The 26524-nt window shown below is 43.3% G+C and overlaps 1 protein-coding gene across 1 annotated transcript in view; it reads right to left on the bottom strand.

Moving 5' to 3' along the window:
* LOC144687974 (phosphatidylinositol 3-kinase C2 domain-containing subunit gamma-like) overlaps positions 1–26524 on the bottom strand; it is a 232986-nt gene that overhangs the window by 165948 nt on the left and 40514 nt on the right. Inside the window, exons 5-8 of the mRNA XM_078554634.1 lie at positions 14629–14743; positions 13131–13242; positions 12884–12963; positions 11682–11745 (exon numbers count right to left, since the gene is read on the bottom strand). Coding sequence (XP_078410760.1) covers positions 11682–11745; positions 12884–12963; positions 13131–13242; positions 14629–14743 — 371 coding nt within the window. The remainder of the gene's footprint in view (positions 1–11681; positions 11746–12883; positions 12964–13130; positions 13243–14628; positions 14744–26524) is intronic.

Below are 26524 nucleotides of genomic sequence, written 5' to 3'. Positions count from 1 at the left end.
TTTTCTACAGCAATATACTGCCTAAAAATGCCCTGTCATTTTGCACCAATGGCATTGTGTGTCTTTGGTGGGACAATTTCTGTGCCAGCAACAGCAAGTCTGGGCTACCACCATTAATTGCTTGTCATGCCACATGTCACTCCTTCTCTCTATTTTCCTTTTTTTAATGTCTGACAAATTCAACTGGATTTGTTACTTTGGAATTCAGGCACTCTCTCTCTCACTCTCCTCTCACTACTGAATGGCTTTGCTTCCTGATCTCGCTTGTTTACTTAATTGAATTGCCTTCACCAGCATCAAATCATCTCAGGACTGCAAATGATCTGATAATGCATCCTTCACTACTCCAACAATTATTCTGTCGCAAATTTGCTCCTCTTTTGGATTATTGTACTCACAGTAATCTGCTGATCGGTACAAATCATCAATAAATGTATGTGTTGATGCTTTCCCCGTGTCTCTGGGTACATTTATTAAACTTTGCATGCTCCATGATGCTGTTCTGGTGCAGATTGAAATGTGTCTCCAATGCATTAATGACTTTGGCATATGTGGCTTTACTCTCATCGAACCCCAGAGAAACTCAAATGTCATCCACACAGTCACCATTGTGTACAAAAATGTACTGACCCACTTTGCTGTGAGACCCAATACGGTGCGAAATCGAGTGAATCTCTTGTACCACTTTGGCCTGGCTGCAGCCAGATTTAGCTCTGCAGCTTTCTTAAAACTCTCCGGTAGAGGGAGAGATTTTTCTATCGTCATCTTTTTACTGCTTGCTCCATACATGATTGTGTTCTTGGGCTGAAGTAGTTTCAATAACTCATGAAGACTGCCCGCTGCACTCTTAGCTTTATTGTAACACATTACAGTTATGAGAATAGTCCCCTGTAGTAGAAGGGTGTTCAGCATAGCAAGGGTTAATGTGGGACTGAAGAACAGTACCATCCACAGTATGATGTAGAAAGTCACATGACAGTAGGCAGGAGGCAAAGTTGTATGGAGAGACTTGAGTAGATGTCAGCATGAGGTTACTCCTACTTTGGGCTATACTTTGTACATACGTACATAGTTACCAAAAAACACTACAGTTCAACCTTACAAGCATCTGAAGCTCTTTGTGAGACCTACTGAACAAACCCTTACAACACGCTGGCAGCTAATGAATGAACCTAGAACCGAAGAAGCTGGTGAAGGACCTGAAATCAGAAAAACTAAAGGAACAGCATTCTGACCTGTCTGAAGTGCGCCTGAACCAAAGACACAGCTGGAGATTGCCTAAGTAGAAGCCCCGTTGCAGGCATGGAGGCTGAAGGGCAGAAGAAAAATCCACTGTGCAGCTAAAAGACTCCACCAGAGCACATGGAGGTCTGTGGTCAACCCCCATCGATTGCAGAGTCAAAGGACCTAGCAAGGGTGAGCAAAAATTCAGCTCTAAGGCTGAACTAACCTTTAGCATCTTCAGGCTATGAATCAGTCAGAGCAGCCCACTTCATTAATCACTGCGGCCAGCCTGGATTCACAGTCAGCTCCATAACGTGTGGTGGCCGAGCCCCATTGGGAACAAAAAAGGGTTTAAAAGCTCAGCCAAAGCTGGGAACCACCTTTTAATTGCCCCAACATACTCCGAAAGCTCCGATTAGAAAATTCGCTGTAGGAAATCGATCCATTTGAGGTTGCAGTGCAATCTTTAAAAGTGAAACAGCATTTAAAGCTGTACTCCCCTGAGCTGAAAAGCAACAATGGATAATAAATCAACTCCACCAGATCAATTTTGGGCTGATACAAGGGCCAGATTAGGTACAGAATTAGGGGCTTTGGTGAAAAAGATTTTCAAGATACATGATAGCTTTAAAATTAGATAAGAAGACACAGGCTGAACAAATGAATACACTACTGTACTCAGTAAGTCTGACAACCGGTGACAAAATTGCGACAGAAGGAATAAATGAATCTTCAGATAAATTGGAAGAGGTTCTGAAATCCTTCATAACTACTTTAATTTAAGAAGTAATAAAATTTTAGAGTGCGCAAAGTTCAACAAGTGAGTCCAGCAGCCTGGAGAACCCATTGACTCTTTCGTAAACAAATTATACAAATTGGCTGAAGGCTGTGACTATGGGTGACCTTAAGTCAGAGCTCATACGAGACAGAACGGTAAAATGGCTGATGATGACCTTTTGGACATACTGCAGGCAAAAGAATATCTGACTCTAGAAAAGGCAATCCAAATAGCCAGGCAGTCTGAAATTTGCCAACTGCACCAGCTTTATGAGGTGAGGTTAAGCCATGGTATAGGACAATCCCTACTGTCCAGCTTATAAAGCAACAAAAGGACAGGGAGGCACAGGGCCAAGGAAGACAATACCCAGACAGACCACACGATGGTGGGAGGGGTTTGTGGGGGGGGGGTGTCGAGGTCAGCATGGTGGAGCCAAAAGACCTCACAGATGAAAGAATCTAGCAATCTCTCCCACAGTGTTTCAACTGCACCTGCCTGGGACACTTTGGGAAGCTGTGCAGGTCTAAGAGATCAAGATGTGCTTAGGATCCCAAAACAGTCCATGAGATTGAGATACCACACCAGGAAGAAGTCCAACCATGCTTCTTAGGTAAGATCAAAGATCCTTGGTTCTCCTTTTGGAACCCTGACATCTGTGTAAATGGTCACCTCGCCAATTTCAAATTAGACATGGGTGCCAGTATTACAGCCCTCTCGGATAAGGAACCATGGCTGATGAAGCAATGCCGCCTACCACACAGCTGTACAAGACAGGCGGCATTAAACACCCAGTTAAAGGCCACACTCCAAAACAAAAACAAACAAATATGGGAGACCACTCCGCAATCAAGAGCTTCCCCCCTTAAGCAGGAAAGCCTGTGTCGATCTCAACCTTTTTCAGAAAATTGACGAGGTTAACCAGCAAAGGTCTGGTTCCAAATTTAAGAAAGAGTTTCCAAAACTTTTCACTGGTTAGGGTGGACGAAGACTGCATGCAGTATTACATAGAGAGAGAATGCCAAGCCCGTGTGCCTGTTCACAGCACGGAAAATACGGCACCCATTTATGAAGCAAGCTCAGCAGCAACTGGGCGAGGTGACCAAAATGAGGGTCATCTCCCCCCTCACTCAGCTGACGGAATGGTATTCCAGGATGATCCCAGTTCCGAAGCCAAATGGGTCCATTTGCCATCTGTGTCGACCTGACACAACTCAACATGGAAGTGGCGAGGGAAACCCACCTGATGTCCTCGGTGGACTACAGCCTGACCAAGCTCTCCAAAAGCATGGCGTTTTTTGAAGCTCGATGCTAACAGCAGCTTCGGTCAACTTCAACTTGATGAGAAATCCAGCTTGCTGACTACATTCATCACCCCATTTGGAAGATTCTGTTTCACAACCGCTTGCCCTTCAGCACTACTTCAGCACTGGGATTTTTCAACGCACAATGTCAGCCATCTTACTGGGCCTGGAGGGTGTCATCTGCCATATGGATGATGTTTTGGTCCATGGTACGACTGTTGCAGGACACGACAGGAGGCTCCCAGCTGTCTTAGAATGCTTGCAGGAAGCAGGGCTGACACTGAACGAGAAATGTGAGATCTCTAAGATCTCGATTCACTTCTTAAGACATAACGTGAGCAGCAAAGGCCTCATGGTGGACCCTCACAAAACAAAAGCAATCAGCGAGTTCCCAATCCCCATCATCTATTCCAGACCTCCATAGATTCCTGGGCATGGTAAACCAGTGGGCAAAATTTCTGCCCAGCCTGGCGCAAGTCACAGAGTCCCTGCAGTACCTTCTCAAAAAGGGCCAGGTGGCTGGGAAAGAGCAAGCATTTGGTCACATCAAAGACATGCGGCACTCACCCGATATCCTAGCTCACTACAACCTATTCCTTGCCTAGTACAACAGCAGCGGATTCCTCCTCCACAGGCCTAGGAGCAGTCTTATTCCAGGAACAACTGGATGGATGTCACCGACCAGTGTATTACACATCTAGAGGGTTGTTAGACACAGAAATACGATACACTGTTATTTAAAAGGAAGCTCTCGCAGTCACATGGGCTTGTGAGAAGTTCCCTGACTACATTATTGGCCAGAAAATCACTATTGAAATGAATCATAAACCACTGTTCTCACTGTCAGACAAGAAGGAACTTGCAAAGATGCCTCCCAGAATTTAGAGATTCTGCCTGGGTCTCATGTGCATATGATACAGTATCTGTACAGGGGAAACATCAAACCACTGCAGACACACTATCCAGGGCCACAGTCCACCTTCCTGTGACACATGATGTCAACCTGGTCAATGAGCTCGAGTCGTATTCCCAATTGGTGAGAAAACAACTGCTGGCTACCTCAGGAAAGCTTAATCAAATATGCCAGGAGCAGTTACAAGGCGAGGAGTGTGTCTGCATCCCTCATTACTGTCAACAAGGGTGACCACAGCAGAGGCTAGGTAGCAACGTCATGAAAATTTGTCCTGAACAGCAGAAACACTTCATCGTGATGGATGATCCGTTAGTATATAACAAGCGGTTGGTTACTCCAGTCTCCCTTCAGCCGGAGATTCTGAAATGAATCCGTCAAGGCCGCCTGGGCATTACAAAGTGCAGAGCACGGGCCCAGTCTACAGTTTGGTGGCTGGGCCCAGTCTGTGGTGACCGTGCCCAATCTGCAGTGTGGTCCCCGGGCCCAGTCTACAGTTTGGTGACCGAGCCCAGTCTGCAGTGTGGAGGCTGGGCCCAGTCTGCAGTGTGGTGGCTGAGCCCAGTCTGCAGCGTGGTCCCCGGGCCCAGTCTGCAGCGTGGTCCCCGGGCCCAGTCTGCAGCGTGGTCCCCGGGCCCAGTCTGCAGTGTGGTCCCCGGGCCGAGTCTGCAGTGTGGTCCCCGGGCCCAGTCTGCAGTGTGGTGACCGGGCCCAGTCTGCAGTGTGGTGACCGAGCCCAGTCTGCAGTGTGGAGGCCGGGCCCAGTCTGCAGTGTGGAGGCCGGGCCCAGTCTGCAGTGTGGTGGCCGAGCCCAGTCTGCAGTGTGGTGGCCGAGCCCAGTCTGCAGCGTGGTCCCCGGGCCCAGTCTGCGGTGGTGACCGGGCCCAGTCTGCAGTGTGGAGGCTGGGCCCAGTCTGCAGTGTGGTGACCGGACCCAGTCTGCAGTGTGGTGACCGGACCCAGTCTGCAGTGTGGTGACCGGGCCCAGTCTGCAGTGTGGTGACCGGGCCCAGTCTGCAGTGTGGTGACCGGGCCCAGTCTGCAGTTTGGTGACCGGGCCCAGTCTGCAGTTTGGTGACCGGGCCCAGTCTGCAGTGTGCTGACCGGGCCCAGTCTGCAGTGTGGTAACCAGGCCCAATCTCTTAGCTCTTAGCGTGGGCAGTCCAGGGGGTGGAGTCTTCCAAACGAGAGATTGGGTCTAGGTGCAAACACTCCTATATGTCTCCATAATAAAGTTTAACTGTCTCTTTACCAAACCTGCCTGCTCCATTGAGTCATCACATTTGGCGAGGAGGGTAAAATGAACTTCGGCTATGCACCCCGCCCTGTTACTGTGAGTAAATTGAATTTTAAAAACTACTCACCAGTCATGCTGCTGCTTGGAATAATCGATCCAAATGATGCTAATATTGAAGATTGGAGCCAGTATGTTGAGTGCCTCAGATTTTACTATGTAGCAAATGAAATAACTGCCGAAGAAAAGATCCTCTTAAGTGTATGTGGCAGTAAAATATACAACCTGACTTGTAACCTGACTGCCACGAGCGCGCCCGATTCCAAGTCACATAGTGAGTTAGTGGACCTAGTGATAGCACACTTCCAGCCAAAACCGTCCGTGATAATGCAGTGCTTTAAATTTAATTCAAGAGTTCGTGCCCTGGGAGAGTCCATCGCAACCTATGTGGCGAACCTCAAGCAGTTAATGGAATACTGCAACTTTGGGGACACATTAAACGGTATGCTGTGAGACCGACTGGTATGCGGAGACGAGGACAACGCCATACAGCGTCGCTTGCCTACCGAATTCAATATCGACTTTATGCGCGCCCTAGAAATCTCCCTCACCGTGGAAAATGCTGCGAGAGACTCGCAGGCTTTGCAACACATGGATAATGGAGCCATACTTCATGTTGGGCGGGAACCTGCTGCCAAGCGTGGCGCAAAAACCACACCTACAGAATTAAAGCGCAATTCAACATCCAGTGTAAGAAACATTAAGAAGCCTAACAGAAACGCATCATCAACGACTTCAAGACTAAATTGCTATAGATGTGAAGGTGACCAGGGAGCAGATACCTGTAAATTCAGAGAGGTAGAATGTCATTATTGTCATAAGAAGGGACACGTAGTTAGGCAATGCAGAACAAAGATGAGGCAGCCTGCAAGACAGCAAACAAACATGATTGAGTTAACGGGTACAGCAAAGGCCGAAGCTACTGATACTGATGTGTACTCCCTGTATAATGTAACTGCTGTGAAAACTGAGCCTATTACGGTGACAGTTCAAGTAAATGAGAAGCCTCTGCGTATGGAAGTGGACACTGGTGCCTCAATTACTGTGGTAGGAGAGTGCGCTTTCAGGTACCTTAATGAAGGAAGACAGCCACTAAATTAAAAACTTACACGGGGGAATCTATTCAAGTCAAGGGCATCACCACTGTCCCAGTCAGTTACAAGCAACAGACAGACCAACTGCCTGTAATAATCATAAAAGTGGAGAGACCCAGTCTTTTAGGTCGAGATTGGCTACGGACGATAAAACTCGACTAGTCCGAGATACTTCACCTAAAATCAGATGGAATTCCAGAGCTTCTGAAGAAATACAACATGGTTTCTCGGGATGAATTTGGAAAGTTGAAAGGCATGCATGCCAAGATATATGTCAATCCCCAGGCAACACCACGTTTCTTCAAGGCCAGACCAATGCCTTTTACACTGAAAGAAAAGGTGGATGCATAGCTGTGCAGTTAAAAGCCTGGGAATAATTCAGCCTGTCCAATTCTCTGAGTGGGCTGCACCCATAGTTCCAGTGGTCAAGCCTGACTACAAGTTGACAGTAAATAAAGTAGCAAAACTAGACAAGTACCCCATTCCAAGGATCGTTGCCTTGTACAGCAAGCTGGCAGGAGGCCAGTCATATACGAAGTTAGATATCAGCCACGTCTGTCAACAATTAGAATTGGATAGCACATTGAGAGGATACATGACTATTAACACACATAAGGGTCTCTATCAGATACTTGTCTACCTGTTGGAGCCTCATCTAGCATGTGCTATTCTTCAGAGAACAATGGAGAATCTTCTGCAAGGCCTTCCACGAGTCATTGTATATTTGGATGATGTTCTCATTACTGGGTTAGCCGAGGCTGAACACTTAGCCAAACTGCAGCAGGTACTAAGAAGGTTCATGGAAGCCGGCATACAGTTAACAAGAGAAAAATGCACATTTCAAGCATCAGAAGTAACTTATCTAGGTCACAAAGTGGACGTCAGGGGATTGCATCCTGTGGAAGATAAAGTTCAGGCAATAAAAGATGTACCTTCACTATCCAATGTAACAGAACTCAAGTCCTTCCTGGTTATGATCAACTACTATAGCTGCTTCCAACCTAAACTATCAACTGTTTTGGCTCCATTGCACTCGCTGCTAAAAAAAGAACCACCATTGGTCATGGGGTTCACAACAGGAAGGAACATTTCTCGTGTTTATAGGGACACTATGACCCATCGAAAGAGCTGGTGTTAGTCCTTATGGTGTAGGACCTGGTTTATCACATAAAATGGAAAATGGATCAGAAAGGCCCACTGGCTATGTCTCGAGAACCCTTTCCCAAGCCGAAAAGGGCTATTCTCAGTTAGAAAAAGAAGGATTATCAGTCGTATTTGGTGTAAAAAAGGTTTCACCAGTGCCTACATGGGTGACATTTTACCATTGTGTTGGACCATAAACCATTAACAGGATTATTCAGCGAGGATAAGGTCATTCCGCCAATAGCATCAGCAAGAATACAATACTGGGCTCTGACATTATCTGCGTATCAGTATACTTTTATGCACTGCCCTGGCCTACACCTTGTAAATATAGATGCACTCAGTCATCTCCCTTCTTCATTCTTAGGTATAATGTTCTTGTTAATTGTAGATGCACATTCAAAACGGATGGATGTATACAAAGTCAAATCCAACGTCGAACGCAACCGTCGAGAAACTGCGTCACTGTTTCAGCATACGTGGCCTACCTGAAATTGTCGTTTCTGATAATGGTACAGCCTTTACCAGCACCGAATTTCAGAAATTTATGGATCTGAATGGATTCCACCATATTAAAACAGCCCCTGGTCTAGTTGAGAGGGCTGCACAAACCTTTAAGTCTGGTATGAAAAAGTTATTGGAAGGCAGTCTGGAATCTTGAATTTCCCGGTTTCCCTTTAGTTATTGTATAACACCACATTCGACTACGGGTTCAACACTGTTGCAGTTATTAATGAAACGCCGTCTGCGTACACGTTTACACTTGATGTTACTGAATTTAGAGGGGAAGGTAGCGTGGAACCAGAGTAATCAGAAATTTAACCATGACGTACACAGTAAGGCTCACACATTTAGTGTAGGTGACACAGTATACGTGCAAAATTTTGGCAGTGGACCCTGTTGGGCTCCGGGAGGCATTGTTTTAGAGGCTGGTCTATTATCTTTCCAAGTACAAGTGGGAGATAGAATTATCCGGAAGCACGTTGGTCATATCCATGCCAGAGAGGCATTCCAACAATTAACTGATCAGCCTGTGATTAACATTGAACCGTAGACTTCTGAGGTGTGCAATCAACCTAGAACAGACATTCCAGGTGCTTCAGAGGAGTTGCCAAATCCTGAACTGCCCAGTTCTGATGATGTGTCTCACAGTGCAGCTCCAGATCCTGTCGACCCTGCTCAGGAACCTCCAGTGGTAGAGCTATGCCATTCTAGCCGTATACAAAGACCACCTCAAAGACTTGATTTATAATCACCTGAAACTGTATATATGTTTGTTGGATGTTCAAATGTGTTTTGTAAAGAGTAGTTGTAAAAAGCTATAGGGGGAGGAAATGTAACTGCATGTATTGTCCCTCCCTCCTGTCAATAGCAGGTCATGTGATGTACTACGGGGGCTTCGACCAGTGAGCTCTTAGTGTGGGCAATCTGGGGGGGGCGGAGTCTTCCAGATAAGACATCAGGTCTTGGTGCAAGCACTCCTATATATCTCTGTAATGAAGTTTTACTGTTTCTATATGAAACCTGCCTGCTCCATTGATTAATCACAGTTGGGAATGGATTTATTCATGTTTAATGGCAGTGGTTGATTACTTCTCCTGCTGGATCGAAGTGAAGCAGTTACATATGACAACCACTGAGGCGGTCGTTCGGTCATTGAATGAAGTGTTTGCGAGCCATGGCATCCCGGATCAGGTGGTGTCTAATAACAGCCTGCAATTCGCCAAGTGAATGCTTCACTCAATTTGCAATCAGTTACAGCTTTCAGCACCTTACCCCATGGCTCACCACATTCAGCCCCAAGGTATCCACAATCTAACAGTGAGGCAGAAAGAGGCACGCGGACCATTAAAATCCTTTTGAGAAAAAAGAACTTCCCAACAGCACTTTCAACATATATATCCATCCAGCTGCAATGTGAATTGGCCCCATCAGAGCTCCTGATGGGCAGGAAACTTTGCATTCAACTCCCAATGCTGCCAAAGAAATTAATCCCAGGGTTGGCACTCAAAGACTATCGGAATATTCAGGATCGAGGACCCTCTGACAGATAGAGACACGCTTCTGCCTACAATAGGAGGAACCACACTAGAAACCTGCCCCAGTTACACAAAGGTGACAAGGTTTGGATTGGGGACCTCGAAAGAGAGGGTGTCATTGGCTGGAGAGACAATAATCAACCAAGATCATAACTGATACATACTCTGGAAGGCATGATCAGGCAAAACAGGAGGATTCTCCTCCTCATCCGTCAAGGCCAACCTCCTACTTTACACTAAAGTGAATCAGATGGAGACAACCAGGTGCCGGAAACACAGAATACTACAATTTCAACTCCAAGCCAATAAAGCTTACCCAAAGCAACTGAGCCTGCCACTCCTCCAAGTGTGACCAGAATGAGATCTGGAAGAGTTGTCAAGCCTCCAGACCATCTAAACTTATAAAGTCAGATTCTTGTCAGGGGGGAAGAAGGGGCAGCACATAAAGAAAGACTGTACTGTAAATATGTTGGGTAAAGACTGGGAGGGGGGGACGGGGGGAGGTGTCATATAAGGTTGTTCAGCAAAGCAAAGGTTAGTGTGGGACTGTAGAATAGTACCACCCACAGTAGGATGTAGAGAGACATGACAGGAGACAGTATTGTATGGAGAGACTCAAGTAGCTGTCAGCTTGAAGTCAGCTCCTACTTTAGGCTATACTTCGTACATATGTATATAGTTATGTGTTACCATTGAACACTACTGTTCAACGTCCAAGCCAGTGAACCTCTCTGTGAGATAAAAGCAAAAAACTGCGGCTGCTGGAAATCCAAAACAAAAACAAAAATACCTGGAAAAACTCAGCAGGTCTGGCAGCATCTGCGGAGAGGAGCAACGTTAATGTTTCGAGTCCGAATGACCCTTCAGCAGAACTTCTCTGTGAGATATACTGAACAAACCATTACAACACCCCCTACATTAGCTTCTTTCCATGCTGCATTCTCCTAGACTCTCAGATCACACGAGTATATGTCACTTCCTTCTATGACATCACAGATTATTGCAGTTAGCCCTTTGTGCGACTTAGTCTAACATACTTCATTATACTACACATAATGGCCTTGGAATAAAGGTAAAGGGACTGTGCACGACAATTACATTTTAAAGGGAACACTGTTCACCAACATCTTCTCATGGGCAATTAGGGATGGGCAATAAATGCTGATATTGCCAGTGACACCCACATCCCATGAATGAACAGAAAACAAAACTTACAAAATGAATGCGCTACAATGACAAGCCACCCTTCACTTAATAGAACATGACGAAATAAAAAGAAAAAGCAAATGTGTGTGAGTGGAATGCAATGTTGGCTTTTTTCATTAGGTTGCCCATTCCAGTCTGTAATGGGAAAACATAAATCCCTCCCAGACATGGACTGATAATTATCCCCTAGGTTGTCGGTGCTCATGGAATCTACTCTTATTGTTGAGCTACAAGTTCCATGTTATATAACACATTCAGCCTGCATGCTCCAAAGATGCTCCTTAAATGCATATCGTGCTTACTTGTAAAGAAAGCCAAATGCAACACAAAGTAACAACACATTAACGTATAGAGCACACTGCAGTCCAAGACAACACCACATTTAAAAGAAACTTATCTCACTGCTCCGCCTGCATGGTACTGAATTCATTTAACTTTCATTACCTTCTAGCAATTGAATAATCTAATTCATGGATCAGTCCAGGGCAATTATAGGCTCTCCATATTATTAAGTATTCACTTGGAGGGACCATTTGGTCAGGGATCATATTGTTCTGCAAACATGCAGAGCTTGTTTAATGAGGATGGATGATTAAGGAGACATCCTGTTTCAAGAAGTTTTTCCAATTACATTGCTTCAAATTAACTTTGCAGCTGCGTACAACAGGCTGCTTCACATTCTCCCATCCTACCTGATTGGATAATAAACTCTTTGCCTCATGGTGATAGCTATTGAGCTTTGAACTCAGGGCTTTCCTGTGGAAATAAGATTTAAAAATTTAAGCACTGCAAAGGCTATAAACAGCATAGAAGCGCAGACTGATTACTTTTTATTGAAGGCTGTTAAATTTAAGGCTGTTGAAGTAGGAAAAAAGAAAGATTCAGAGAACTAACCTTGCATTTAAAATAACTTGAAATTCTCATTGGGTAATGTCACAAAATATTACAATACTACAAATTATCTTGAAGATGCTGGTGCAGGATTTTAAAGGTAAAGGTAGAATGGAAATCATTTCATAACCATTTGGAATGTGACAAATTAAGGCAACATCTATTTTTATGTCATATCACAGCAGATCAAATTAAAATGGAATCTGTCTTTCATGATCAAATTTCAAACTGGAAACTGGAAATATGTATAAAACTCAATTAAGAAACAGGGGTCTAGAAATTGGTCTTGACCCAGAATTGGTGCTGTGTGACCAGTCCCTGCCCAAAATGAGAGGCCCAAGGGTTAATGGAACTTGGTTCTTGGCATCATTTATGTGCTTGGTGTGAGCTCCTGGCACTAGTAGTGTCTCCACATGAGGATGTTTGAATAAAAACATCAGTGCACCTATCTCTCAGGTAAGTGCCAGGAGGCAGAATTTGAATGGGTAATGGGCAGGTTGTCTTATCAGGGGAGTGGGATGTGTTCTGATCATAACTCTTGCAAAGAGCCTGGCGACACAATCCGTTCTGGTCCACAGATGAAGAACTGGAAGTTTGGAAAGAACTTGGAGGACTGCAGTCCCAGTGGAAACAGAGCCCCTTGTGTAAATCACTGCTTCAAAAGTTTGGAGATGTCATTGGGAGGTATGTGGGTAGCTGAAGCATGGGGAGAAGAAAAGGATAGAAAAGTGTGCATTCAGAAATGCACATACCTACAGGGAAAACCTTTCAATGTAGAATACAGGGTGGCAGTGTGGTTTTTAGGGAAGGTTTCAAAAACCTGTGCAGAAGATGCTAGTAGCCAAAAGTAATTGTACAAGTCAGGGCCCGCTAAGTTTTTATTTGATATTTCAGACATTCTTCTGCAAATGCTTTATCCAGAATTATTGGTAAGCTTGAAGACAATGCTGAACATCACTCACATTAATATTTAGGGTTAAAAAGCTCATTTCAACTTTCTTACCTAGAGAGGCTCATTTTACATAAACTATTTTCTATGGTTACAGTTTGATGAAGAGTGGATGGACTCTGGTCATCTCCCACCTGTTGGAAGCAATCAAACATTGAGGATAATGTAATGGGCTATAATTTCTTTATACCAATATTGACATTAGGATTGATAGTAAAGAAAGTTCATTAATATTTTGGGCCTTTGCCTCAAAGAATAACAGTGCAATATGAGCAAAGTTCTGAGGAAAATGATCACTTACAGTTCGAGCCAACACCTTTTGAAGATCGCTGTGTCTAAGTAACTGAAGCCTGATGTCATTACCAAGCTTCAGATAATGCTGCAGGCATTCGTGACTCCCTAAAGTACAAGGACTAGACCAAGAAAATTAAATTATATATAGTAATAACCTATTTTGTATGGCAAAAACTAACACATATAATCACATAAATTCTTTACACCACCAGCAAATTCTTTATATGTCCAAGAAATGCTGCAATTTTAAAAAGGAACGTGTAATGGTGAGGGAAAGAGCAGGAATTTACACTTTCTAATTTGATTCCACATAGTATTTGTTGGAAAACTTCGAGACCCACTTTGTCAAAAATAAGAATGATCCTTCTGGCTAATATGGTGTTCTTGAAATGATGCACACAATCTTAGTCTTTGCTTTTTAATGCTATTTTTTCTCGCTCCAAGTGACCAACCTAAAATTGACAGTTAGTGAAAATATGCTGCCGATGCTGTAATAGGGTCGGCACGGCAGGCGGGTGGGAGTGGGTGGGCCTTTTTCTTTAAAAACCTAACTGGTTAAAAGGTGGGAAGAAATTGGAGGTATGTCCTTTGGGGAGGGGGAGGGAGGGGGAGAGAGGGGAGGGGGGAGAGGGGAGCGGAGGGGGAGGGGGAAGGGGGGAGGGGGAGGGGCTGTCCTGTGCTCATCAGGGCTACAACCCCCTGTCCCCGAGATGTTACTTTGTGCCTTCCCGCCTGGCATCAAAACCTGTCCTCCATGGCCCTCACCCCAGTCCTTGGGTTGCCCAATCCTTGCCCGCCCCAAAAAGTCCTGACATACCTGTATCCGGGCGGGGTGGGGGGGTGGGGGCCGAGCAACACATTCCCCCCTGTAAAATTCAACCCGAGGTGCTTTTGAGCCCAGGGAACTTCAGTGGGATATGCAAGCTCCATCTTACATTGATTGGACACAACCACTATTCATTTGGATTTACTAGTAACTTAATTAGGAGTTTGCTAAGCTGCAAAATGAAATGTTGGTTGCTTTTGCAATGAGAGTTTCTAGTGGTTGTTCTTTGGGTACAACAAAGGACAAAGGATGAAGATACAGGGTTGGGTTTTCTCAGGGTACAGTCCAAACTCACCAAACAAGAGTACCTTCCTACGTGGGCCATGTTCTCTGGTTATTAAGCTGTAAGTAAGTAACAGTAATTTTTGACCCTTTAAAGCTGAATGCAATTTACGAACATGGGAGCGGAAGTAGACAATTCAACCTTCAAGTCATTCAATTAAATCATGGATGATCTCAATTTCACCATATCCTGTGAAAAAAATCTATTGATTTCAGTTTTAAAAGATTGCATTGTCTCTCCGCACGTGACTTTTTGGGTGGGGGGGAGGGGGTGGTGGTGTTAGGGGGCAGGGAGGCAGAGAATTCTAGATTTCTGCTACCCTTAGTGTTAAGTTGTCAAGTAAATACACTTAATATGATAAGGCAGCAACAAACAAGTAGCGTACAAATGACTTACTTCTGTAAAATCTCTTCGGCATCACACAGCTTTAAAACATAATCATTCCTGGCTTCGAAACTTTGCTGTGCATTGTACACGATTGTGTGAATGAGTTCCTCAACAGTGCACCCAGCTAGAAAGGTTAGAGAACAGGATTGGGCGAGCGTGTCAGCATAGGCGAACGGTTCCGGTTATTATTTTTTGACAATGTTTTCCTTCACGGATATAAAATATTCTCATGCTGCAACTTATGGCACTGCCAGCGTAGCTGTGATGGAATTTGTACAGAAATATTTCTGTCTTGTTATTTTAATTTGCCCAAATCTGGGAGATGGTGGGTTCAATCACAAGAGGCGTCTCTGTGGAATTTGAGCTATAGCTATTGGGATAAAGGAGCAATTTGTACTAAATTCTTAACAGGAGTAAATAGTTTGGAACCATTGGAGGCAATTTTGCCCATTAGGCCTATGCCAATGTTAACTTTTCATCTGGAGCCATGAAATCTAATCCCACGTTTCTTGACCTTGTCCTGCACACTTTTAAAATTTGCCCTTTTTGACTAATCAGTAAGGGAGTCTTAACAATGCGCTTAGAAAAGCATAGTATGATTAGAACAAATCAACATGGTTTTATGAAAGGGAAATCCATTTGACAAATTTATTAGAGCCTTCTGAAGAAGCAACTAGTAGGGTAGATGAAGGGGAACCAGTAGATGCAGTATACTTGGATTTCTAAAAAGCATTCGGTAAGGTGCCACACAAAAGGTTAATACTCAAGATAGGGGTTCATGGAGTTGGGATGGTATATTAACAGGGATAGGGGATTGGTTAAAGGGCAAAAAGCAGAGAGTACAGATAAATGGGGCATTTTCAAGTTGGCAGGCAGTGAATAGTGGAGTGCTGCAAGGATCAGTGCTGGGGCGTCAACTATTTACAGTCTGTGGTAATTATGGTTTTATTTAGTGTGTAATATACCTTTAAGAATAATGCTTGTTAAGGAAGATCACATGATCTTTAGTACCTAATAGGAGAGTAGCACAGGCTACCCCTGTAGTTTTTTTTATTCATTCATGGGATGAGGGCTTCACTGGCTGGGCCAGTAATTGTAAGAAGAAGTTCCTTTTGAATCGACAAAGTAATTCCCTCTCAGAATGCCGCAATTCAGAAGAATTGATCCCTTTGATCCAGCCATGGATGATTGGTCTTATTACATTGAACACCTTGTGTTCTTTTTCCCAAATGAACATGATTACTGTGGAGCGATCCTCTTAAGTACATGTGGGAATAGAACCAATGGCTTGATTCGAAGTTAGATGGCACCCAGTGCCCCAGACTTGAAAGATTTTGATGAATTGGTGGACCTTGTGAAGGGTCATTATCAACCAAAGCCCTCAGCAACGATGCAAAGGTTCAAGTTTAACGCGAGAAATAGAGACCCAGGGGAGACAGTTGCATGCTATGTGGAAAGATTGAAGCAGTTAATGGAACGTTGTGAGTTTGGTACATCTCTAAACGACATGCTCACAGTTCGTTTAGTGTGCGGTGTGAATGAGGACACGATTTGGAAGAGATTATTGTCCAAAGCGAATTTGGATTTCAAGAAGGTACTAGAGATAGCACTGACCATGGAAAGCGCAGTAAGAGATTCAAAAGCCATACAGGGAGTGCAAAATGGCGCCGTCCTCCACATGGGGCGGGTAGCCCCAGCCAAAAAGCGCGTGAAAATGCAAGACTCTTCCGAGAAGCAGGAAACAGCCCCCGTCAGCAGAAAAATGAGAAAAAATGACTTAGCAGCGAAAACGAAGAATAATTTCAATAGAGGTGGAAACAAGCTGTCTTTTAACGATTGGCAGTTAAAAAAAATGGAATGTTATTATTGTCACAGAAATGGACACATAATGAGACAGTGCAAGGAAAGATTCAAGCAGGCTTGTTAATAAAAGAAGAAGCCCAGTGAAATCTACAATGTAGAAGAGCCTGAAACAACAAATTCTGACTTTTACTCGTTGTTTAATCTGAAAGTTGGAAAGATAGAACCACTATTTGTAACAGTGAAAGTAAATGGCAGACCTGTTAGAATGGAAGTGGACACAGGAGCTTGCACTACAGTAATTGGGGAACATACCTTCAGATATCTGAATAATGGGGAACATCAATTAAATTTAGAAGAAACTACTGCCCAATTAAAATCATACACAAATGAAGACATTCAAGTCAGAGGCATAAGTAGAATAACTGTCCATCATGGGGGCCAATCGGCAAAGCTACCAGTGTTGGTATTGAGAGGCAGAGGACCAAGCCTTCTAGGGCAAAATTGGCTAAGGGAAATCAACCTTGATTGGCCACTGAGATTCAAGAAGGAAGCTGGAAGCATTCCTGTTTTGGAAAGGGATGTGTAAGGACTCAGCAACCTGAAGAAATGCAGGCTGTTTTAAGCCAAAACCTGGGAGAACAGCAGAAGGAACTTGAAGAGACCTTGCTTGATGACAGAGTTTGAGACGAGGTTAGCAACTTCTGAAAGGAAAAAGAAAACCTGCTGAAAGACCTTCACACACAACAAGATTCCCTCAGGTCTAAGTTTGTACCTCTGGAAAAGTACAAAGAGGAACAGAAAGAATTCAGCACCTCTCTGAACAAACTGATGAATGAGTTGGCAGAGAAGACACAACAATGTTCAATTTTCCAGGAGGCAGCAAACAAATACAAACAAGAGACAGAAGAGCTGAAGAATCAGTTAAATGAAGCCAAAGAGGCTTTGGAGGCAGAAGTCTCAGGATTTTCTAAGAAGTAATCAGATAATGACATTTTGGGAGACTCAGCCACTGAGCTCAGACAAGTTGAGCTTGCATCTGAGAGGAGTCTGGCCAATAGTGAAGTCGAAAAGAAGGCCGAGATTAAAGTCAGCACTAGAAAGAAGGCACGTGGAAAGAAGACACAGAAACACAAATAGGGCCCCGATCCTGGCAGCATCCGAATACACTTTCGTACATAGGCTTGGAAATCAAATCACAAATGCCGATGCCCTTAGTCATTTGCCTTTACAAGAAAATGATGAGCACGTCCCAGTTCCAGAGGAACTTGTTTATTATTAAATTTCTTAGATTCCTCGCCAGTATGCGCTCGACAGATCAGAGACTGGACAAGTTGGGACCCAGTCCGATTTCAAGTATGAGAACAAGTGCTACATGGTTGGTCACAAGAGCCCATATCTGATGAAGTGAAACCATACTTTAACAGAAGGCATGAAATAACCAGCCAGGATGGTTTCTTATTGTGGGGAGCTCAAGTGATAGTACCTCCAAAGGGAAGAGAGCCATTTTTAATTGAACTACACAGCGCACATCAAGGAATATCCCAAATGAAGACCATAGCATGCAGCTCCCTATGGTGGCCTGGGATGGATGGTGAAATAGGGAGTTTAGTGAAGAATTGTGTGCAATGTCAGCAACTGCAAAAGTTGCCATCGACAGCTCAGTTACACCCTTGGAAGTCGCCAGGAAGAATGTGGTTGAGGTTACACATTGACTATGTGAGACCTTTCATGGGAAAAATGTTTCTGCTAATTGTTGATGCCCACTCAAAATAGATGGACATATATGAGGTGAAGTCACCAATGTCTTCTGCTACAATTGAGAAGCTATGTCAAAGTTTTTTCTATTAACGGGCTAACAGAAGTAGTCATTTCTGATAACGGCACGGCATTTACGAGTGCTGAGTTTCAATGGTTTATCAGACTCAACGGTATCACATATGTAAAAACGTCACCGTACCATCCTCCCTCAAATGGACTGGCCGAAAGGGCAGTTCAACATTCAAGGCAGGCATGAAGAAGCTAACTGGAGATTCCTTAGCAACCAAGCTAGCATGCTTTCTTTTCCATTGTAGGACCACCCCTCACACAACAACAGGTGTCACATCTGCGGAGTTATTGTTGAAATGCCGTCTCTGGACGAGATTGAGCTTAATAATGCCAAATTTAGAGAGGAAGGTGGAAAGGAGTCAGGGAAACCAGAAAACTAGACACGACTGGCTTAGTCATGAGAGAAAATTTACCGTGAGAGAGACGCTATATGCGAAGAACTTTGGAGAAGGACCAAGTGGTTACCGGGTGAAATAAGTGCAGTGACAGGAGCTCTATCTTACCACGTGGAGGTGGCAGGCTGAGTTATATGGAGACATGTAGACCATCTAAGGAAGAGAGAAACAAATCACCAAGAATTGATTCCACCAGTGTTCATGACCGGGTCAGTGTTTCCTATTGAGAGTACTCAGCCCAGTACAGACATGTCTGACATTCCTGTAAGAGTTAAGGATACGGAGCTTCAGGTGCCCACCAAAGCACCTGATGTTCAGGCAACTCCTGAAAAGGAGGTTCCTGACAAAGCATCTGAAGTTGTAGAGCTGAGATGCTCACACGCATAAGGAAACCACCTGAAAGACCGAACTTGTAAATTACTTACCAGTGTAAATATTTTGCTGTCTTGAGAAAATTGTACTTGTAAATATAAAATGTATATCTGAGTAAAGGGGGAGGGATGTGGTATTTATAGTTTGATTTAGTGTGTAATATACCTTTAAGAATAATGCTTGTTAAGGAAGATAACATGATTTTTAGTGCCCAATAGGAGAGTGGCGTGGGCTACCTCTGGAGTTAGTAGTGTAGAGATAGAGTTTGAAGTGAAATAACATGTGTAGTTGCTGCTGAGTACCTTTGTAAATAAATAAAAAGTTTCCACCTGAGAGGTGTCTTCTGATCAACTCTACCAATAGTGCCAACTCGGCCACCCCTCACAACACAATCCATATTAATGACTTAGACAAAGAGATAGAGTAATCTATCTAAGTTTGCTGACGATATAAAGCTAGGTAGCAATGGAAGAGGGAGAGTGCAGAGGACACCAAAAAGGCTGCAAAGAGATTTAGACAGGTTAAGTGAGTGCAACAAGATGGCGGATGGAGTATAATGTGGGGAAGTGTGAGCTTAATCACTTTGTTATAAGAATAGAAATGCAGAATATTTTTTAAAAGGTGTGAAACTTGTAAATGTTGATGCTCAGGAAGACTTGTGTACTCGTACAAGGAACGCAAAGTTGGCATGCAGATACAGAAAGTTATTAGGAAGGCAAATGCTATGTTATTTTAAGGGGATTGCAGTACAAGAATAAAGAAATCTTGCTACAATTGTGCAGGGCTTTGGTGAGACTGCACCTGTAAATACTGTGTGCAATTTTAGTTTCCATATTTAAGGAAGGAAATACTTGCATTGGAGGAAGTACAGCCAAGGTTCACTAAATTGGTTCCTGGGGAGAGAAGGATGTCCTGTGATGAGAGGCTGAGTAAATAGGGTAGATATTCCCTGGAGTTTAGAAGAGTGAGAGGTGACTTAATTGAGACATACAATTAAAAACAGGCTTGACAGAGTAGGTACAGAGATGCTGTTTCCCCTGGCTGTGGAATCTAGAATAAAGGGGGCACAGTTTCCATATAAAGGACCAATCATTTAGAACTGAGATGACGAGAAATTTCTTCACTCACAGGGTTGTGAATCTTTGGAATTTTCTATCCAGGGGATTGTGGATGCACCATCATTGAATATATTTAAGGCTCAGATGGACAGATATTTTGTCTCTCAGGGAATCACGAGATATGGGGCGTGGGCTGGAAATCATGAATGGCTTGATGGGTCGTATGGTCTACTCCTGCTCCTGTTTTTTATGTTCTTTTGAATTGAATTATAAAGGTTTATTTTTCTGAGCAACCCCACCCCCCACCCCCCCCCGCCCCCCCGACCTATGCTGAGATATCTTGGACACTATGGGGTTGATCTTGACTGTGTGTAATGGTGTACAGTGAAATCCATGGAAATTAAAATGGGGGAGATGTGAAATGGGCTGCTGACCTGTTTAACACTATGTCACACGATCAAGATCTACCCCCAGATGTAAGTGAGCCTGCAATCCTCTGATGTGTGCCTGCATTCTTTAAGCGATAATCCTGAATTCATGTCCCTTTGTTACTGATCTGTCAACCAACAGAATCAATCCTTCACTATTTCCCCCTCTTAAAACGTTTTGTAATTTTGAAAACCTCAACAGGAATTTTCTCTTAACCTTGTCTGTACCTGTGTGAAAAGACCCTCTCCATCATTATAGTCAGCCCGAATACAACAAGATGTAGATCAAAATCTAGTCAATGAACAGAAATATTGACAGATGTCGGTATCCAGTTCAGTAGACTGCCTTTACAGTTCTTCATAAAAGCAAACACACAAAACACTAATGGTAACACACAGCAAGTAACTTCTAAGAATTTTCACTTCTAGCATTGGAACAGTAGAAGCAGAAGTACGCCATTCAGCCCCTTGACCCTGTTCTGCTAGATCACTGCTGATCTGCACATCAACCCTATTTATCTGCCCCTGACCCATATCCTTTAATGCCCTTACCTAACAAAATTGCACCTCAGGCATGAGTTATCACTGCATAGGATGCACATTGGGAATTTGGGCAGCTGCCTGAGTTCGTTGCCACGTGCTCCTGGGTGCAAAATTCCTAGGAACACAAATTCATGAAATTATCCCTTATAGTCCTGAAGCTATGCAACAGTTAATGACAGGCAACTGGAGCAACAAGCAGTTCTTCCTTTATTTAAACAAAATATTATTAGTTAACAACTTCATATTGTTGTAGCATGTGACACTAGATGATAGACCTTGGCCTTATTTTGTTTAATAATTTCTAAGTTCCTACAATGACTTTTTGTATAGAGTATTCCTCCATAATTTACTGAAATGGGCAGTGAGTGCCAGTGCAAATGCAATAAACACAGATTGTCTGCTCTTTGTCCCATAACCTGGTAATCTATTAGCAGCTATGAGGAAAGATTGGATAGGCTGGGGTTGCTCTCCTTGGAACAGAGGAGGCTGAGGCAGATTTGATTGAGATGTACAAAATCATGAGGGGCCTGGATAGAGTGGATGGGAAGGACCTATTTACTATAACAGAGAGGTCAGTGACTCAGGAGGGACATAGATTTAAAGTGATTGGTAGAAAGATTAGAGGGGAGATGAGGAAAAACAAATCACCCAGAGGGTTGTAGCGGTCTGGAACTTACTGTCTGAAGGGGTAGTAGAGGCAAAAACCCTCAACTCATTTAAAAGGTGCCTGGTTGTGCACCTGAAGTGTCGTACACTGCAGGGCTACAGACCAATTGCTGGAAAGTGGGTTTAGGCTGGGTGGCTCGTTTTTTTGGCTGGCGCAGACATGAAGGGCTAAGTGGCCTCTTTCTGAGCTGTAAACTTTCTAATGATTCTATCTTTAACTGAAGGTTTCACACGCTGTTGTTCTGCTGGTCTAAGCTTCACTCACTGTGACTCTGCTGGTCTGGGCTCAACTCCCTATTGTTTTTCAGTTTACATTTAAGATTTGTCATGAAGAGGTATTAATTATTTTTGAAATGGAATTGTAGTGGGGTCTGTGTCTATGCGTTTGACTGTGTGCGCCTTAATTGGATTAAAGCCAGCGAGTCTGGGTACTTTGATGTATAGTAGTTTTGAGATGTTAATTAGATGAACATAAGGAGGATAGAAGGTAAAGTGTAGATTTGCTTTTGTTGAATAAAGCATTCAAGAGTGGGAATAAAATCTTGCGCCTAGCTAGAAGATGCCAAGCAATGTGTTTATTATTTTTCAGCTTACTAATAGAATTGGTGGAATGAAAGAATACTATTGTTAGGAGGTGTGACATTAAAAGCCTGGTGATACAATGGAAAATTTATATTCAAAGGAAAAGCTAGGTATAAAAAAGAGTTTGCATGTATAAGGCAGAGGCATTTAAGATCTAACCAGCCTGTAAGCCTACAACTGTGTCTGCAAAGGAACCAAATTGTAAGGAACTTCATTTTCAATTCGTACGGTCAAATGTGCTTTTCCTGGGGTCTGTTTAGAGTCCATGGGTTACTGTTGCCTTCATGGAGATTTACCTGGGAGTGATTAATTTGGAGATTTGTTTAAAAGTTATTATGGTAGTAATTTGTAGACATGCGTATGTGTTTAATTTGATGTAAATTAATAAATGTTTAGTTTTATTTAAAAAAACCTCTTGAGGCTAGGTAGTCTTATTCCTGAATTCAGAGCTGCATCTCAAACATACCAATTGAAAATATAGGTTATGACAGTTGTTTCAAGTTTCCATCTGGGGTTTAATCAACTCAGCCTTTACCAACTGCTGTGTCATAACAATTGGGGGCTCTTGGTGGGATATTATTTGTAATTTCTTAATTGATTTGGAATTGGTGAACCTTAAGATTACGAGTACAAGAAGCAATTTGAATTCAGGATTGGTGAGGTTTTTTATAAGTGGTGAGACTGCAAGATGGCTTTGGCAATTGCTAAAGCTTCTCTGGGAGTAGAAGATATAACTCTGATTGGGTTACAAATATCCAAGAATAAGTTGACAAAGCTGGCAGATAAGTTAAAATTAGGGTTACCTGTAGGGGTGAAGAAAGCAGATATAATTAAAGGTGTAGCATGGAATCTACAGTTGGAAGTGATACCTGATACTAGTGAGTCACAGCTGGAGGTAGTGAGGCTTCAGTTACCAATGAAGACGTTTGGACTCGAACAAGCAAAGGAAATGAAAAACTTGAATTAGAAGCAAAGGAAAGAGAAAGGTCATTTCAAAGGGAGCAAGCAGAAGGGCAAGAGAAAGAAAGGAAGCTGGACCTGGAATTTCAGGCAAGAGAGAAGGATAAAGAAAGAGAGGCAAGGAAAAGAAAGAAAGAAAGAAAAAGAGAATACCTGCTTAAAAGGTTGGATGTTAAAAATGAGATCTCGGATTCTGAGGGGAGTTCTAATGATCATAAAACCTTTAATCTAAAACCCAGTGGGGAGATGTTTAGATTTACAAGCTCTTCCAAAGTTTGAGAGAAAAGATATTGAAGCATTCTTTATTTCATTTGAGAAGATAGCTAAATAGATGAAATGGCCACAGGAAAACTGGACATTGTTGTTGCAATCCAGGTTGGTGGGTAGAGCGCATGAGATATATGCTTTGCTATCTGAAGAGGTATCGGTAAATTATGATGTGGTAAAAATGGCTATTTTGAGTGCATACAGGCAGAAATTTAGGAATATGAGAAAACAGCCTGGGCAAACATATATTGAGTTTGAGAGAGTCATTTTGACCAGCGGATACTGGCATTAAACATAGAGACAACATATGTAGCTCTTGGAGAGGTAATTCTTTCGGAAGAATTTTAAGATTCAATTCTTTCGGTAGTGAGAACTCATGTGGAGGAACAGAGGGTTCAAATGGTAAAACAAGCAGCAGAGATAGTTGATGATTATGAGTTAGTTCATAGAGCTAAACCTTTTCTCTGTCACCCTTTTAAATCAGAGAGGGATAGAAAGTGGGAAGGTGAAAGGAAGGTGGGTAGTCAGGGAAGAGAAGGAGTAGCTGGAAATTCCCAGGAAGTTTTTTCTCAGAATAAAAAGGAAGACGCTGAAGGTAGGACTGACATTCGAAAATTGAGGTGTTTTCATTGAAGTGGGGCACACGAAGTCAGTGTTTTGGAAATTACTGGGAAAATCTGCTGGAATTATTAGGGTGAAGAAAAGTTCTGGAAATAAAAGTACTGTGGGTTCTGAGGTTCGGGCACAGGAAAAACCAGCGGTGTGTGTACAGGTAAAACAGGAATAGTCAGTGATAAGTAAAGAAGTGGGAATGTGTTCACAATTTACCCAAGAGAATTCTGAGAGGTAAGTTGCAGAAATGTTTAAAGACTTTGGGCAGAATTTTCTGGTTGGCATGCGGGGACGGGCCAAACACGCCGACGCATAAAATGACCCGCAATGAAGTCGGGCGTGCGTCCCGATGTCACCGCACATCATCCCGATTTTTCGTTCGGCAGGCGTGCGCCGAAGTCGGCTGTGCACCCGCCAAAATGTAAATGGCCTATTAAGGCCATTGAGAAATTAATTGAGCCACTTGTGAACGCTGCCTGTCCAATCTTAAGGTTGGCAGGCAGGTGATTGGCAGGCAGGTGAAAAGCTCAAGCGGCCTTCGCGTTTTTCAGGAAACCTCATCCAAGAGCGGGATGAGGTTTCATGAAGCTCTTATTAAATAAATAAATGTTAAAAAATATAAAAACATGACACAGTCACACAAGGGGACGTGTTTAAATAAATTTTTAAATCACTTCTTTAATTATTTCAATGTACATTCAATCTCCCTGAGTTACGGAGCTGCCTCAGGGAGATTGCTGCGTTCTTTCACGCACATGCGTGAAAGAGCACTGGCCCCGAGTCTCCCTCCTCCCCCTGCCCGCACAGGTAGTGCTGAGCGCTACTGGTCATGTATTATGCTTGGTGGGCCTTAGTTAGCCTGCCTGCATAAAATGGCAGCGTGGAGCCAATCGGGGGCGTCGACTGGCTCCGCACCTGCCCCCGCCCAGCCCGCCCGCCATAGGAAAAATCCTACCCTTTGTGTGTGAAAGGAAAGTCTTTCCATGTGTACAGGTGCAGTTGGTAAAGATGTTAAAATTTTAAGAGACACAGGGGCGAGTCAATCCTTAATATTGTGGGAGAGTGATATTTGTTATTCAGAGAGAGTACTGCGGGAGCAGGTGATAATAAATGGGGCTCATGGAGATGCTAAACCTATCCACTTGTGGAAGATAAATGTAAAGAGTAAATGGAATTCAAGTGAAGTTATTGTTGGAGTAGAAGAAAAATTTCCCATTGCAGGGGTTCAATTTATTTTGGGTAATGATATACCTGGATCACAGATTTGGGTGATGCCTATGATAGTTGAGCAGCCTGTAGAAGTGGTTTCAGAGGTATTAAAGAGAGAGCATCCTGGATTGTTTCCAGATTGTGTGGTAACAAGATCACAGGCTCATAGGTCGAAATAAGAGAAACAAGAAGGGCAGGCAGTTCAAAGGCAAGAAGAGGGTGTAGGAATCCAATTGGGCAGCACTGTGTTTGATAACATTGTCAAGGAAGAAAGACTACAGGACAATTCCGCTGAAGTGTTTAACTCAAGGAGGTTAATGAAGTTACAGAAAAATGATTTGCAATTAAAACAGTTATATCAGAAAGCTTACTCAGAAACAGTGGCAAAATGTATTTCAGGATGTTATTTTAATAAGAAAATGAAGGCTGGATCATGTCTCAGCAAATGAAAGCTGGAATGAGGTGCATCAGATTGTTATCCCAGTTGCGTATAGAAGTGAGATGCTGAGGATTGCTCATGAAATTCCAATGGGGAGGACATTTAGGAATTAGGAAAACACAGGGAAAGATACAGAGGTTTTTTTGGCCAGGATTGCATAGGGATATCTCTGCTAACTGTTAGTCTTTAAAATTATTAGCCTGAGGCCAGCAAGGAAAGTCAGAGAGTAGGCTCGAGTCCAAATCAGGATTGAGATAACAGGCTTAGAATTGCTGACTTGAACCTTTAAAGAAGCATGATGCCATAAGATGGGAAACCACCCCTTACCATTGTTGCAGGCTGATGATTGCCCAACCAAAGGATATGACATCCTGAGGATCACTTAACCCCATCTTTTCTCTGAGACCTGGAGCTAAGGGGTGATCTAAATCTCCTACCTTTGTCTGGAAGGTACTTGTGGTAATCTGAGTTGCAATATACCTTTAAGAGAATGTGAGCAGATTGACCACATAACTGTATTACCCAATGGCTGTGTAGCATGGGCTACAATGTTGATCAGTAGTTTAGAATAGGGTCTGGTTTGAGAAGCACACATTGTGTTAGTGCTCTGTTACTTATGTAAATAAACAGCATGTGCTTTATCTTATATTTATCTTTGCAGTATATTGCTTGCCAGCTCACACACCAGGAGATAGCTGTGCAACCGTGTTCACAAGCAAAGTGACCCAACAGAAGGAACATAAC

Source organism: Cetorhinus maximus, chromosome 12 (genome assembly GCF_964194155.1).
Source record: "Cetorhinus maximus chromosome 12, sCetMax3.hap1.1, whole genome shotgun sequence".
Lineage (NCBI taxonomy): Eukaryota > Metazoa > Chordata > Chondrichthyes > Lamniformes > Cetorhinidae > Cetorhinus > Cetorhinus maximus.
Note: the sequence above shows the minus strand (reverse complement) of the source record. Positions and strands in the feature narration are given on the sequence as shown.